The sequence below is a fragment of the Ornithodoros turicata genome, chromosome 4, assembly GCF_037126465.1.
Source record: "Ornithodoros turicata isolate Travis chromosome 4, ASM3712646v1, whole genome shotgun sequence".
Lineage (NCBI taxonomy): Eukaryota > Metazoa > Arthropoda > Arachnida > Ixodida > Argasidae > Ornithodoros > Ornithodoros turicata.
This window is the reverse complement of record NC_088204.1, coordinates 82,203,953-82,220,489: the sequence shown is the minus strand read 5'-3', so window position 1 is coordinate 82,220,489 and position 16,537 is coordinate 82,203,953. Positions and strand designations below refer to the sequence as shown.

Sequence of the window (16,537 nt, the reverse complement as noted above, 5' to 3'; positions counted from 1 at the left end):
GGCGAGTCTTTGAATAAAGCAAGTGTGGAAACAGTTGTTTGTGTGTCTGTGTGTGTGTTGAACACAACCGTAAAAACATTGCTCCCCATTGCTACCAAGATGATGCAGCTGTTGCTGTTACTTCTCCGCACATTGCGTGCGAAAATGCGTGTCTTTCGTTGTCTGTGCCTGTTTTCAACCCGATTTTTCTCTGCCTCTCGGTTTGGTGCTTCCTGCTCGCTTTATGAATAGCAGCGCAGAAGTATAGATTGCCGTCACAGGAGATGGGAGTAGAGACTAGTAAACCATGCGCTCGTTAAAATGGAGGGACATGAACAGGAGCGTGAAAGGACTCGAAAAAAAAAAATGCGTCAGGACTAGTAAAAAGTAGGACTATAGAAGCCCTTTTTGCATTGTACAAAAAGTATGACAGCAATCCTGGGGCGCAAGAGAGCTTTCAAACTCACGGGCAAGGAAAGCTCCTTTCGCTCGTCTGCGACGCCGGCTGCAACGTCACGTCAGTCACCCAATAGGGAGCCTTCTTTTTCTTTCTTTCTTTTTTCGGTTGTATTTCGACATCCCTTCAACAGCGTACGCTCCCTTTTGCTAAGTGAGACGGCCCGTCAATCACTGAGAACGCCTTTTCGTCATCCGCAGCCTTGATGAAAGAAATTGACGTCGATATAGGCTATGGACGTGAGGATGGGTGGTTGGAACAGCGCCGCTCTGTAAGTGACCATCAATGGTACGCGTTGAAAGGCGCACCTCGGTGAAAAAGCGAGAGAAATTTAATTAACGCTGAAACCTTATCGACAGATTTCTATCGTTAGCAAGACACGCATGATTTGATGATTTCTTTTCAATAGCCGCCTTCGAGGGCGGGTTCTTGTCTTCTGACCTCCTATAGGGCTTATTCACATAAGGTCACTCGCAGGGAGGCGCCACAGTCTCAGTACATTTAGAGCCAATGTGTAGGTCGTGACGGTGTGACCTTCACCTTCACTCGATCATCGTTCATTTGGTGTTCCTAAGTGTTTGTACTGTTTGTACAATATCCCCGTTTCCTTGTATGTTTCATATTTGCGCCGTTAGTTGTTTTCCAAATAGCGCATCACAGCGAACGAACACAGAAAACCATCTTCGCAGTAGTCTTGCCTTTTGTAAGCTACTGCATGCTCTCCAGGGGGATGACGTAAGAAAATAGTTCCTCTGATGAGATGGGCTTCTCGCGCGCTGGTATTCGACGAATATAATAACAACGGTAAAGTTACACAATAAACACTTCCTCGCACCAATCTACCTTTAACTCACAATGCTTCAACGCCTTCGGTTGTGTGACGCGTGTAGGTGTAGGTTGGTAAGGTATGGTGAACTAACTAAGGAGCATATCGCTATACGCTTGTTCGGCTGCCCAGGGGGCGCACTCGCTCACTGTGTCACCTGTTGAGGCTAAGTTATTTTTAGTTTCTACGGGACTTATTTCGTATTTTACTGCAGTTATTTCGACAGACATTGCACACAAACACGATATAGACGCGTGAAATCACCAACATCGTCTTCTACGCTCGAACATGCTGGAAATTCCACCGTGTGCCGCTAGGGGCGAAAGCCGGCGCTACTGTCACCGTGCCAAACTCTACCCGAACGTCCCTATATTCAGGGTTGGGATCGACAAGGCCAGTGGTTCCTAAACTGTACCGCCCCGCGGCCCATAAAAATATCGACGACCTCGTCGCGATGCCGGACGTCTTCCGATCACAGCGCTAGAAGGTTAGCCAAACCGATACAATTACATTTTGTTGCAGCTAAGTTCAGAGCGAGTTCTTTGGACCTAAAAGTCTTGTACAACGGCAGGAGCGCGCGGCCGTGAAAGCGTAGCTACCTCTCCCTAGTGGTTAGAATTAGCCTGTATTTTTGAGCATAGTTTCTCGAAACGAGGACGGTGGTTGACACCGCAACCCTCAGTCCAGGCTCGATCTTGAGCTGCGGCCTGCTGTACTTTGTTTTGAGTGTCGCCACAGCGGAGAAGCGGAGCTCGGATAAGTATACGTTGTCGCAAGCGGAAGCAATATTTTCGTGGCTTTTCTCGTCAGTAGCGGGTATTCCGTGACCAAACCTGCCCAAAATTCCGGAAATGGTTATCGCAGAAACTGCAACCTGGAACTTCAATCTGAACTGAGGTCCATGAACTGCTCTACGTCTGCTGTACTAAAGCCCTCGGAAAGAGAAATCTTGCCAAATGGACCTCTGATCCAGTCATGTCTGTTGAACTATCTCTACAGGAAGCACTTCTCAAACTGAAGCTTGAGAGCCCAGATATGTTCTTTAATATAACCGAGGACATCAGCTGTGTCACACGACTCTGCGCCATGCGCCGTGAAGGCGGGCGTTCGTGTATGCCGCGATAGACGCAGACGCTGTGGCCTTTTGTGGGAGTGAATGTTCTTCACACCACATAGATTTTGACCCTCATGCACAAGTGAAATCAGGCGTAAAAGCGAGTCTGTGCGATGCATTGAAAGCGTCGCGTACCCCCCATATGGTAACGCAGAATGGCGGGCACGGCGTGGCTTTCTTTTTTCTTTTTTTTTTCTTTTTTTTTTGGGGGGGGGCGTTTAGCTACTCACAGGAAACAGTTTGGGAACCATTGGACGAGGGCATCATGTTGAGAGCACCTTGCAAACGGAGATATTTCGAGAGTATTGAAATTGTACGTTTGCACTACAAACTTTGAGGAATGCTATTTACTATGACTGGCAGCGAAGTATGCGTATAAAGTCACGTATGTGCGGTCAATAACGAAAACAATCGCTCAACTTCAGAATCTCTCTCTCTCTCTCTCTCTCTCTTTCGAATAACAATAAATCTAGTCGCAAGGATAACGGCATTAAACGGGTACAATAACTTTCACTCCCAACCCATTCGTCGAGCACGTAATTCAGAATTCCACCTTGCCCAGCTGCCTCAAGATCACGTCCACGAACCGCTGACACAGAGCTCTACTGCGCCGTCAGAACAATTTCAGTGCGCGTCGGTTGCTTTCAAAATAACCATCACTTTCAGCTATCAACAACAAAAGAATTCGCGCTTAATTCATGCTTCCCGTTGACACGCCTATTTCGCCCTCCAGAGATCCTGACGGAGCGGCGCGAGATTGCGATGGGATATGTCCACGGAGTGGACCGTTAGGAACAGGTTTTGTCAGATGCGCCTGCAGCAGGAATGAATACCGCTAGAAAGTGCCGTTGAAAATGAGGCACGAAGGGCAGAGCAAACAAATTGCGCCATCGCTCGAGGGCAGGTCTTCAAGTTCATGACCGTCGCGAAAGTTTTATTTTTCGGGGAATCTTTCTCTCTGTTTCTGGTATGGTCCGTTCTCTGTGCTTGGTTTCGGATGAAGTTGATTTGATTTGTAAAAGAACAAAAAAGGGGGAGATGTTAGTCTCGAGCCACTCGGGACTGGCTACTCCAGGAAGCGTTATTCAGAAAAGAAGAAAGGGAAACTACAGGGATGAAGTTGTGATTCCTCGTTTCAGAGTCTTCTTTTGAGTGATGCTCCGAGACATTTATAAATGTTGCGATGATAACTTCTTGTTCTTTCTTTTTTGTTTGTCCTTGGCAACACTACGAATCAACTAGACCGATGCGCGGTTTTTAGAGGGAGACAAATGGAGAGAGGCCAAGAGATGACGCTGGGAAGTTTATCAGTTCGGGGGGGGGGGGGTTGGAATATCGTGTAGGGGAAGGAGGAGTGATACTCGTTTCTCCTGGCTCTGCCATGAATATTTACATGTAATATATATCAGAACCAGGAAACTTTTGGAGATATTGTACGGGGGGTAAAGGGGGAAATATCTGTGCTAAGGTGCGAGAGATAAGGAGCACTGACGGTTCGCTCGAAAAGCTTTGGGAAACCCCAGGGCAATCCTCACCACAAATTCCCACTCCTAAGATACACCCTTCAATATTGTGCTCATCACGAGGAATATTCCTTACGTTTGCGGATAGAAAAGCATAAATATGAGCGTAAACCGCGTCACCGACGGATGCCTGATGTCTAACACAAATTGAGTCCGAATATTCCTAGCGACCTGATATTTTTTTCTGCCATCGAGGTAATCAACACAAACCCCTTCTACATTCCAAGCTGTGGCATTCAACACTCCGTTCGCTTGTCCCATCCAACATCGGCCACCGCAACAGAATTATATGGAATTCTACACGCCCTTAAGTATGTCGCTATACTGTGCCATCCATAGACTCCTGGGTTATCCTCAGTGACTCTAAAAGTGGCTTAACCGCTCTTCGTACAGCGAAGGAAACCAGCAGCCTTTCATTTGTGGTCCATCAGCGCCGCGCACACCGAAGCTCTAGATAATGTCCACGACATCCGGCTACAGTGATTGATCCTCACCTCACATATCGAATACGGTCAAGGACGCCCAGACAACCGGAATCCTTACTCCATCGATTTCGGCTGAACGTTCTCCACAGCCGCGCGTTTCTACACCGTATTGGGATGGCTCCGTCACCAGACGGCATCCAATGCACAGTTCCGGAGGACACTGAACACATACTGCTAAGCTGCGAGCGATTCACGGCAAGCCGAGAAGCTCTCCGGGATGCCTTGTTCAGACACGACAACGGCCCTCTTGACCTCAAGAAGGTATTCGATGACTGGCCAGTAGCACATCGACATGTTTCACACTCTGTGATCTCCTTCCTTAGGACTTTTGTGGAACAAACATCCTTTTAGACTCCTTGGTAGCCAGACCTCGCTACCATAAGCGTACTGGTGTAGCCGGCCCAATGTAGAGTTCGGCCAACATCTCAATTTTTTCTTTTTTTTTCTTTTACGAACCAACCGCCTTTTCCATGGGTGTTTGCTGCACGTGCTTTCTCAAATCAAATAAATACTAACTTGCCAACTAGCTAATCCTTTTCATGCGCAAGCTTTCGATGGGATCCGAGCATATGGTACATATGGTACCCAAGGGGTTACCTAAAGCGGCTCCACACAAAGTAACGTATTCGTAGTTGTTGTTCCAGAGGAGAGCCTCTTCTCGAGGCATAATATTTTAACGTGTAGGACTTTACCGTGGTGGTTGATTCACTTAGAACAAGACACGCTTTGTCCGTTTTTAATCACGTCTCGTGGAATTGAGTGGTTCCATTGCAGTGGTTACACAATAACAAAAAAATAAAAATAAATACCTTTTGATGAATTCGAGCGATTGCATTTTTTTTTCTTTTATCATTCCAACTAGGGCGGTGCCCAGCAAAGGCTGTCTAGAATGATGTATACGATCAGACTGCATACATTGACATTCCTCTGCTGCTGTTGCCTTAGCTATTCGTTACTGAAGTTTTCATTTTGTACCGTTGGAGCAGAACGTTCTGCAGTACGTCGGCGTAGCAGCCTACATATGCGAGCGAGTCAAGGTTCACTCCTTGGGCGACATCTCTTGTAGTAATGTTCTCTTTTATTCCGTGTACCACGAGATACACATTTGACCTTCATAGTCGTCTGGAGTGCACAAGCCCTTTGCCTCCTAACAACCTCACCATCCTTTGCCATCCCGTTTTGCCGTGTATCCTATACCACTAATGCTGTCCTACCAGTTCCATCCTCGTCGCCAGTTAAGATAGCCGATATGCGTGGAGTCACAAACTAGAAGAAAAAAAAACTCAACAAAAAAGAACTGAAAACAAGGACATGGCAGTTTAAATGTACTGCAATTATTATTACACTTTATGTTGGAAGCACAGAAAAAGGAATGCAGCGGGTCGCGTTGTCGTACCTCGTCTGCGGTTTCACCCACCGTGGTTTCACCTAACGACTGGCGATAACGACCAGACTCAATAGGTAACAGCACAACAACAGGTACCAACAGCAGGTAGCAACAACAATAACAATAAATGGTGACGATGAGATGTTTCACCGCGGTGGTGCGGTACCCTACCCCGTAGCACGTGGAACATTATGTGAGGATGATGAAGGTACCTACATATAGCTATTAACTTGTGGAAGGGACCGCGATGTCCACAAAAACTTTCACGAGAGTCACAGTTAAATAGCGCACAAACAAGACGAACATGGGCGCTGACTTCCAAATGAAATTTTATTTAGAGAACCACAATTGGTTTCCCAATCAGTCCCAAGTATACCCCAAGTCCGTACCAACTAGGCCAATCTCCTGTCTCACTCAGTATATTTTGCGAGAGCTCCGAACGCGCGTCGCCTGAACTCAAGCTAGTCCCCTTGAAGGTTCCTCAGGTGGACCAGGGTAGGTCCGGGACAAAACGAATGTCTCGTCAATGAGAACAATATCAACATCAGAGAAGCAAGATGTATCCAGTTGTCTTTGGTTCTCTGCATGCACGTCAGTTTGGCGAATTCACCTCTCAAATCCTATAGAGAGGTGATACTGAAACGCATGTAGGGCTCAAAAGATGTCAACTTTCTTCAGCAGTATTTTCCTTCTTATGGGAGCAATCGGGGTTTGTTTCTCGTAGCGTATTCTTGGTCAGGGGAACACACACAAAAAACACACATATTTGTCATTGTTTAAATACGTTGTCATAAAGCACGTCTTACACGATGAGATGATGTCATAATATTGCAATACTAAAGACTTGTAGACGAGTAGAAATCCAGCGAACTGGTAAGGAAGTATGAAGGGAAGTGCCTCAGGATGATAGCCGTGGCCGAACTAGTAGGTTCCGTATTGAACATCCCTCTTCATCTGGTCTACCTCTCCAGGGCCTGCGAGAGCCCTGGGCACTGAGCCCTATTACGGGCCCTGGGGACGACTCCGGATGACTCCTCTACGGGACCCCCACCTCACGTCCCCTGGTGCTAGCAAACCTCGGGCCTTGGGTCGGGCGGGTCCCTGAAGAGGCCCGGACACCGGGTCTCCATCCCCGGCTGCCCTCCGCTTCTCACCGGCCCTGTGCCTCTGTTCCTGCTGCCTTCCCAGGCCCATCTGAATTTATTTTCCCACAGAGTTCACATAATCTATTCCCTTAATATTGATCGATTTCATTTCTCTGCTCTGCGAGGAAATGTCAAAAGCCAGTGCGATTCGAAGACGTCAATTTCCGGCCTTTTTTTCCAACCACTCACTCTGACGAAAGTGTAACTCGCCGTCATCGTACCACAGGCACGAACGAACAGAAACACCTGCCCTCCACCACGTGCCTACAAAAATGATTTCACCTTGCGAGGAGACACCTTACGGGATACCGTTAACGGGACCGCGTCTAATTTCGTCCACATCCTCAGAGAGCAAGACATACCTTCTTGAGCCAAGGTCCTGCATCACTCCAGGCAAAGACAGTCAATTAAACGACACCCGTTTGATCCATTTTCGGTCATCGTCGAGATCACTCGCGGCCGTTCCCCACCCTTGCATAACTTACCCACCGGTTTATCGCCACCGTCTTTTTTACCTTGTTATTTGCATCGATTAACGTCCGGACAGAGTCCACGCTGAGGTGGTTGCAAAGCATCTCAAAGATAAAGCGAACGCCTCATTAAATGGAAAAAATATTTAAGCGAAAGTTCAACCTTGGCCACAATGGGGTTTAAGACACACCCTTCGATGGCCTTCTTTCAATGGTGGGCCGAACGGAACCGTCCGAATCCATAGGTGTAAGTTATCCGTATAAAAGCGAGAAGCTGCGTCTCGTCAGGGACTTGTTCGCTACACCAGCAAGCATACTCTAGCATCATGCAGGCTCTGGTGAGTTGTCAGAATCTTGTGAGAAAGGCGCCGATGGCTTACCTACGGCTCCGATGGATTACCCACATGGACAGATCCAGGACAGGGCTTCGGGCTCAATTCAATCAATGATTCAAACAAGGGATTGTAGCGATGCGGATTAAGAACCGAATGAGAACCGTGCACAGGAAGGCGTCATGATACCATAACTCAAACAAAAGCGGAAGGAAAACCAATAGCATGAGTACAAGGTCGTTATCCAAGGAAACTGTTGTGCGTTCAGTGGTAGAGGAAATACCTACAAGGCAGTATAGCTCGTTATATTAATCAAGCTATTGAGGACGCCAATATGAATCACCCACCCTTCTTGGGGGCGAGTTTGACTTTGAAAAGCAAGTCTCCAGCGTTATTGGAGCCCCTCCTTCTCGTCCATTAACGTAACCATTTTTGTTTTTATGCAGTTCGCCGTCGCCCTCCTTGGCCTCGTCGCCGCCGCCTCCGCCGGCTATCTTGGCGCCCCAGCTGCCGTGGCCTCCTACGCTGCCCCAGCTGCCGTTGCCACCTACGCTGCCCCAGCTGCCGTCGCCACCTACGCTGCCCCAGCTGCCGTTGCCACCTACGCTGCCCCAGCTGCCGTCGCTACCTACGCCGCTCCAGCTGTCGCTTCCGTCCGTTACGCTGCTCCAGTCGCTGCCGTCGCTTCCTACGCCGCCCCAGTTGCTCACGCCGTCGCCGCTCCAGCTGTCGCTACCTACGCCGCTCCAGTTGCCCACGCTGTTGCCGCCCCAGCTGTCGCTTCCTACGCTGCCCCAGTTGCCGCTGCCGTCGCTGCCCCAGCTGTCTACGGTGCCGGCTACGGTCTTGGCTACGGCCACGGTCTCGGCTACGGTTATGGCCTCGGCTACGCTGGTCTCGGTTACGGCTATGGCGCTCACTTCGCCAAGGTCCACTAAATGGATCGAGGTTTGTAAACAACATTATCAATTCATTCCCGGTCTTACATGTCTCACACAAGTGCGCCATTTGTGATTCAATTAATAATTTATTTTTCTCTCTCTTTTTCTTCAGAGCTTACAGATCTTCACTTGAAGATTCATCGAAGAGAGATTGGAGTGTCTGCATGGGAAGATTAGGACTGAGTGCGTTGTTACCAACGGGTGTAAATTATAGATTAATAAATTATTTGTAGTGAAGTGAAATACTCCACTGTTGAGAATATTCATCATAAAACTTGGACGTATGACAGGAAAAAACGCGCTGGCTTTAACGAGACGACTACTTGTACGCTTTACATGTGGTAGAAAACGACAGCACGCAACAGAACGGCAGTATGGTACAAGTTGCTCAAACAGGTTGTCATGTGCGAGAGTGCAGTGAGCGTGCAGTGCTATGAGGTCTCGACGAACGTTGAAGAACCCTCAGTGAGCAAAATTAATAAACAGGACGACCGAAGGCAGGCCGCTCGAAGCCGCAACGTCCCCCCCCCCCCCCGCCCACCCAGGACGACCACTGTGCGTTGCTAATGATCATGCGTCGGGCGCCGTAGAACCGCAAATTACTATTATTGCATATATATGTATTCAGACTGCTGTATACACAGCAGGGGGGTACATACACAGTACATACACAGTACATACAAAGTACATACACAGTATGGGGACAAGGTAGTTACCATGTAGCAGAGATGGTGTCCTGATCGGCGATGATGGAATGTCCCGGAAGACCGGACGGGTCTCAACCCGTGGTTCCACTCCAGGACGTTGCCGATTGAACTGAAGCTTCTTCTAGTGGCGCGACGAACCGGAATCGCTAGGCGAGCGTGAGGCTCCGATGTCGCGGCCGGCACGAGAAGGGCGAAATGTTGCTTGGCATATCTGGTCCATGAATGTGACGCTCACAATGCGGTGAAGTCGCCTGTGTGCCGGTGGATGTGCGTCGCAATATGGCTGTTGACTTGCCGACTCCAGGAAGACGTCGATCAAAGGAGCCCAAATCGGGGCGCGTGAATAAGAGGGTTTCAGGCATGTCGAGGGAGGAGTCGAACAGCGAGTTGAGTAGAGTCGAGGCAACCACAGCGCGACGGTACCGAGACCGGTACGGGAGCGAGGAGCTATAAAAACGGTGTCCCAGGAGCGTTGTCGTCGATGACTGTCGAGTCGTTGCGGAGGTGTAGGGCGTCGTTGAGTTGGAAGGCTTCCAGGGTTCGACCCTCGGCAGCATGGTGTCGAAGCTGCGGCGAAATTTGGAATAGCGATGGTAGAAGGGCAGAATGTTCACCGGACTGAGGTGTTCATTGTCCCGGTCACCAAATGTAGAGGGGATAGTGTTCCCCTCCACGAGTCTTGGAATATGTCTCAGAGGGCCGGATGTTCTGGGGAGCATTTCCACCCGTGGCTTCACTAGCTCCACGACGTTTCGGATAGAACTGAAGCTTCTTCTATAGTGTCTGTAGCTGGGTGACTTTGTGGTTATACACGGGCCGTCACAGCTATGTTCCGACTGTCTATAACTCACGGCCTCCAGACTCCATTTACTTATTGTCAGTTGCCTCTCTGAAATCTAAACTTAACTCTATTTTTATGGCTGAGTTGGGATTCTGTCAATTGTACGTGAACGTAATGCTAACGTGTATGTAAAACCGAAAACACATCAACATTCTTTCGCACTGGTATCTGCCACAAGCCTCTCTGGCGTATGAGAATAACTACACAATCAATCAGTTATATTCTGGGGGACGTCCGACGCAAACGGCAAATGATAAAGCTTATGGAACAAATAAAGGACGTTCGGTGGTGTTCTAAGCGTTCGAGGTAAAAAAATGTGGACTGAAGAGCTGTATGATTAGTTGGAGGAAGAGTAAGGAGGCACAACAACCTCTGTCCTCGCAACGACTGCCGTGGTGGTGGTGGTGGTGATGGTGATAGGGCTTGCCGTTGTCGGCCTCACGACTGCCGTGACAGCCAGTGTCTCGCCACAAAATGCCTCGAATTATTGTTATTGATTCCTTTCGGAATATCTACCTAATATTCAAATAACAGACACGTAATGTCAGGGTGTCGGAGTGAACCGAAAACTGGAACCGAAAACCGAAAAAAAAAACGCTATTTTGGTGCGAACCGGAACGCAATCGAAACCGTATACGTTTTTTTTTTTTTTTTTTTCGGTCAGGAGGGAAACCGAAAAATATATTTAACGGTTTTCGGTCAAAGAAGAAACTTCGCCGGTTTGGACTACGGATAGGCGAATGAAACAGACGTCGTGTGCTCTGAAGTCATGTCATGGATACTATACGAGGGTTACGGTTACGGTCAAATGTATGTCGGTGTACTATGTATGACCCTTATGCTCCCTTTGTAATGGTTTATCGTTCGCGCACGCACACAGACTTAGAGGTACATGTGACTCTCTAGCAATGTGCCGTAGTGTTCGTTTTAATTTGATCCCCCAAACTCTCCTCAACTAAACAGCGACCCAAGGGGGCTGCATAACGGCTTCTCTATCGGTAATGTCGCGCAACGCGTCCCTTGTTTGAGAGCAGCTAAGTTGAATACATTTACGTATACGCGAGGGCAAGCCCTTGTGAAGTGGCAACTGTTTTGCGGACAGGACACGAAGACAATAAAACGGAGCCGTCGAGCGCGTTTGTGAGAGAGGGTGTTCCTCGATTTGCGTCGTACTCGTGCGGTGGTGCTTGCTGGCTACACAGTAGCAACAGACATTCGGATGGGACGCGATCGCTCCAACCCAGCAAGAAAGTACTTTACGTATGACATCACAACAAACAAGTCCGTTTGTAGCATGCGCTTCAAGAAAGGAGAAAGCCCATTTGAACAGACAGTAACCTACAGTAACCAGGAGCTACCAATTTCACAGCTGTAATATTAAATACCATGTATGCGGAATAAACGGGTTTACATTTTGTAACGTTGATTTTTTATTTATGGGGATGAATATTCCCAGCAGAAGCGGAACCGGTTAAAAACCGGTATGAACCGTTATTTTTTTGCTCCGGAGCAGAACCGGTACCGGATCGTTTATGATGTAACCCGAACGAAAACCGGAACGAAAACCGGAACGAAAAACGTTTCGGTTCGACACCCTGCGTAATGTCCCCAAACGTCATTATCCTTCTATGAAGCCTTACTTAGTCGAAACATCTTATTCGATTTCTATATGACCCCAATTCTTATCACCCGCATCCGTTGTAGATACAAACAGGCACAAGCACATGCAGCATGTCTTTTACCCCATGAAGTAGATATATTGATGCATAATTAAGACAGATTTCATTGGCGAGCGTAAATTAAGGGCAAGGGTAATGGCCCTTGGCAGTGCTGGTCTCGTCCAGAACTAAGTGGAGAGCACGGCCTAGAAATATTGCGTATAATCCCACTCTATCTTTGTTTATTAAATATGGCGGTCATGAACCGTATGAACCGTATATACAGCAAGTTTTGCGATGGAAGGAAGCAGCTTCATGTCCCTCAATTCAGTTTTGATGAGTGGCTATTTGTGTGCTGGTCCCCAGCAAATGAGGTCCTGTGAGTTTGTTGCCACACCCGTGGATCGCTTTTCTGAGCGCTTTTGTTTTGCTCGATCACCGTGTTTCGCCTTGCAAAATCAGTTTGTTTCTCATGCGTTCGAAACATCCCAACGATGAGTGAAAAAGAAATCCTGCAGGAACAGGCATAAAGCTACTTAATTGATGGCGAATGCCTTTCTAATATGACAACGTCGCGTTATGCCATATGGATGTCCTAACCTAAGTGAGGTTTTCTCCTCAATACCAGCAGATCCAGATTGCCTATATTTTCAAGAAATCTAGGTAGATAACTCACAGAGTAAAGTGTCAACCTACACTTCCACAGACAGTCTGACTTAGTTTATATGACACTAGTTTTTCTGGCTTTATGATGATTTTGTTCGAGAACCATTCCGTCTCCCCTGTAAATCATCTTTGTTAATATGACACTAGTTAATCTGACATCCTCCTTTATGACCTTTTCCTCGGGAACCATTCCGTCCATTCCGTCGTTAGTCTGACATCCTCGCTTTAGGCGTACACGTGCATTCTACCTTGAAACCCTTGACCCTTGTCAACGCCTTGTGATTGTGTGACCGTGTGTGTGACTTTTCAATTTTAGTTTTGTGTTCTTCCTTTCCTTTTCTGTTATTATTTGTCTTTCCCTTTTCTTTTCTTCTCTTCTTTTTTCCCATTTGCTTTTCTTCTTTTCCTTTTCTTTTCTTCTTTGTCTTCCCCTTTCCTTTTCTTTTCTTCTTTTCCTTTTCCGCCATTTTCCTTTTTTTTGGAATAGCAAGCCGACCTCCATCTGGCTGACCTTTCCTTTCTTTTTTCTTATAGCGTCCTCGATAAACTGCACCGGTGCGCCCCGGTGCGACCTGGTGCGGCTTGCCATCCTCGATAAACTGCACTGGTGCGCACTGAACGTCCTCGATGAAAGGAATGCACCCGTTCAGTGCAGCACTGAGTTGCCCCGAACCCACACCGAGAAAATCGGCCGAGCGCCAGAGTGCAATCCCAAGAAGCATCGCGATTGCCGGAAGCACGCAGGAAGGCGGAAGCGGCAAGTAGCCAGGTGTAGCCAGGCAAGTAGCAGCAGACAGTCATCGTCAGCATGGCATTCGATCGGTGCCGCTCGCCAGGTGCCTCTCGCTACAGGTCGCGCAACCTACGAGCCACAACGAGCACAGATCTCTAGGTAGCGCATGCTAGTATCCATCAGATCGACCAGTGCAGTGCAGTTTCATGTTCGATAATGCCTCCGCCCAGGGCACTGCCAGTGTAGAGCACCACGCACCACTGTGGTTTTGGGGCAATTCCGGAGCAAGTTTATCGAGGACGCTATTAATGAACATACCCCCCCCCCCCCTGAATATTGTGACACGACAGTGACGACACCAACAGTTGAGCTGTTGGTGCAGTGCCGTCCATCTATGTGCCCGAGCTCAGGTGAATAAGGTTCGCTAGCTTACCTGCATTTATGCCATTTTAGACCCCCCACAGTTCATCAAGCAGCGCGTCTCTGAGATAGATGGCATCGAACAAAAACTGTGGCACTTTGCCCATCGTCTTCATTTGTGACCTCCGCACGCGTATGCTTTCTCTGGCATTCGAATAATTCGCCAAACATTAATGAATTCCATTTTCATTAGAGACACAGCGTACCTTTCCTTTGCGACTTCTCCTCGTTTACTTTATATATCATTGACCTTCTTTCAACTTGTCGGCTTCTCTTGGGAGTATATGAAATGATTTACTCGGTGAAAGAAAAGAAAATCTGTCCGAACAAATCTGACTAACGATCTGGATCAAGACCACGCCTTGCCCTTCTCAATATTAGAGTCGAACGTCCTCACTTCCCCTCGACGTACCGTATAAAAGCCCAACGACGAGATAGAAAAAAACCACTCGTTCGCTTCGACAGCAAGCAAACACACATCAACCAACCACCATGAACGCACTGGTGAGTGGCTTTATTGGTTCCTGTAACGAAACTCAAGCATGTTAGTCGATCCTGCAACGCTTGGAAAAAGTTTCGATACACGAGTTTAAAAAGTCAGAACAAAAATGACAGGAAACAAAAATGTCAGTATGATTGCGTGCTGGGTTCATGGGCGCAATCGACGATTGTCGACTTGGATTTGACTGAATTATGGTTTTTGACGACGGTCACGTGTTGACGCCGCACCACTAGGAAGGCCTTATAAAGACTTGAAAGAAGACAAAGTAATCAAGACAAACATTTTTGATTTTGAACAATGAATATTCGCGTCTGAATGTTTTATATCCGCCCAAAATAGTTGTTACCGACCGGTTCTCCAGACCAGGTCTCATATGATGGTTTAACTTCACTTTCACGTGAAATGATTTCTTGCATCGCATGGCACGAATATGAATATCGTCCAAAGGACTTTAGTACGCTTATGGCTTTGACATGCCTCTCGTTCATCATAACTTTGGAAAGCGTGGTCCGCTAGACAATTTGACCGAGTACTAAGCCGTGGTGGTCTTTTCATAAGGGTATGGGTGTAACATCACGGTACCATCATTATTATGGGCCTGCATGCTTTAACTTCGGTTCTAACGTTGGGAATACAGTCGACAGTTGGGGTAGTCGGTACTTGTTATTTATAGAAGAGCTGCACGGAACAGGACAAAGAACACAGAGACAGAACAACAACACAGAACACACAACAGCTAAGTTTTACAGACGCCCGCACAACAGCTAACGTTGGGACTACTGCTTCTGTCTTACCACGTATTTTCGTCGGACAGCTTCCTAACCTGTCATTTTCTTTCCAGCTCGCCACCGCCTTCTTCGGCCTCATCGCCGCCGCTGCCGCCGGCTTCGTTGGCGCCCCAGCTGCCGTCGCAACCTACGCCGCTCCAGCCGTCGCCGCTGTGCGTTATGCTGCTCCAGCTGCTGTTGTCAGGACGACCACTGTCACCCACGCTGCCCCAGTCGCCGTCGCTGCCCCAGCCGTCGCTGCCTACGCTGCTCCAGCTGTCGCTGCCTACGCTGCTCCAGTTGCCCACGCTGTTGCTGCTCCAGCTGTCGCTGCCTACGCTGCTCCAGTTGCCCACGCTGTTGCTGCCCCAGCTGTCGCTGCTTACGCTGCTCCAGTTGCCCACGCCGTCGCTGCTCCAGCTCTCGGCTACGGTCTTGGCTACGGTTACGGTCTTGGCTATGGCTACGGTCTCGGCTACGGCTATGGTCTTGGTCTCGGTTACGGCCACCACGCCAAGGTCGTCGTGTAAATTTTAAGTAAGTACTCTTTTGTCTAACTGGCTATGAAAAGAAAATGAACATAAAAGCTGCGGACAAGAGTTTGCCCTTTAGATTGCCCAATGTTGGGGTCGAACATAGAGATTGTGAGTGTTGACGTCGTGTGAGTTCTTTGATATTCCAACTCAGGGATTTGCATAGCACTCCATTGGGAAACAGCAAAAATAGCCGCTTCATTACATTACGTTATACGACTTGAGGGCGGAATGCTTATTTCGATTCAACGCAAACATTGAGAGAGACTGAGCCCATTCGTACTTCATAGATATTCCTACACAACAAATCTATGTTCCTTCGTGTGGACGCATTTTCTTAATGCGTCCGGATCGACGACTGTTTCATTTGATATGACGAGTGCCCAACGAAAGTTGGTCCCTTACGTGATGTTTATGTCTTCTTATTTATTTGCAGTTTACACAACTACTAGTTCAGCAGCTCGTGGAAGAAATACCAATTGAACGATTGACATCCAATACGGAACGAATGGATACGAGACTGCGTGTGTGTCGTTGAAATAAATTATTTCCACTTTTACAGAACATTTCATCCTTATTAAGTTCTTTTGACTCATCGTCATCTAATGTTTACGTGTGTGTGTGTGTCGTCTAGCATAGTGCGCGGTTTCCCGATGAACATATAACCTGACCATGTTAAATGACCCCAACATTCTCATGACCAACAACTGACGAAACTACACATAGAGGTGCGCGCGGATGCATTTTTATCCGAGGACTTGCACGACATCCTGATTTGCGGATGGAAGTTGAAAGTTTTCAATTCCGCGCGGGTAAATGCGGATCCACCTAGCGCGTGGCCGCAAGTAAACGCGGATAGCGCGCAAGTAAGCGTTAGGGTCCGTAACCCCATGCGGTACACATGTGTGGAAACCGATTCCAGTTTCCGCGGCTCTCAAGATATCGACGCTGACGACGCTGTCAACGTGCTGCAGACTGCGGTGGGTAGCCGGAAGAAAACAAGAGCGTGACGCAGTCTCCGTTAACCACCTGATTGGACGAAGATGCGCGG

General features: G+C 48.0%; 1 protein-coding gene across 1 annotated transcript; it reads left to right on the top strand.

Moving 5' to 3' along the window:
* The first annotated feature begins 4,498 nt into the window (after positions 1-4,498).
* LOC135392592 (nuclear pore complex protein Nup58-like) lies at positions 4,499-16,000 on the top strand. Its single transcript, XM_064623298.1, has 5 exons — positions 4,499-4,645; positions 8,165-8,647; positions 14,150-14,188; positions 15,028-15,490; positions 15,923-16,000. The coding sequence occupies exons 1-4, from the start codon at positions 4,499-4,501 to the stop codon at positions 15,481-15,483; spliced, it is 1,125 nt and encodes a 374-aa protein (XP_064479368.1). The 3' UTR covers positions 15,484-15,490; positions 15,923-16,000.
* Positions 16,001-16,537: the final 537 nt, after the last annotated feature.

Excerpts from the sequence above, each read along its gene's own strand:
- LOC135392592 (XM_064623298.1), top strand. The coding sequence starts at position 4,499 with ATGGCTCCGTCACCAGACGGCATCCAATGCACAGTTCCGGAGGACACT. Across the intron at positions 4,646-8,164 it reads GCCCTCTTGACCTCAAGAAG|TTCGCCGTCGCCCTCCTTGG; the intron begins GTATTCGATGAC and ends GTTTTTATGCAG. Across the intron at positions 8,648-14,149 it reads ATGGCGCTCACTTCGCCAAG|CAAGCAAACACACATCAACC; the intron begins GTCCACTAAATG and ends TCGCTTCGACAG.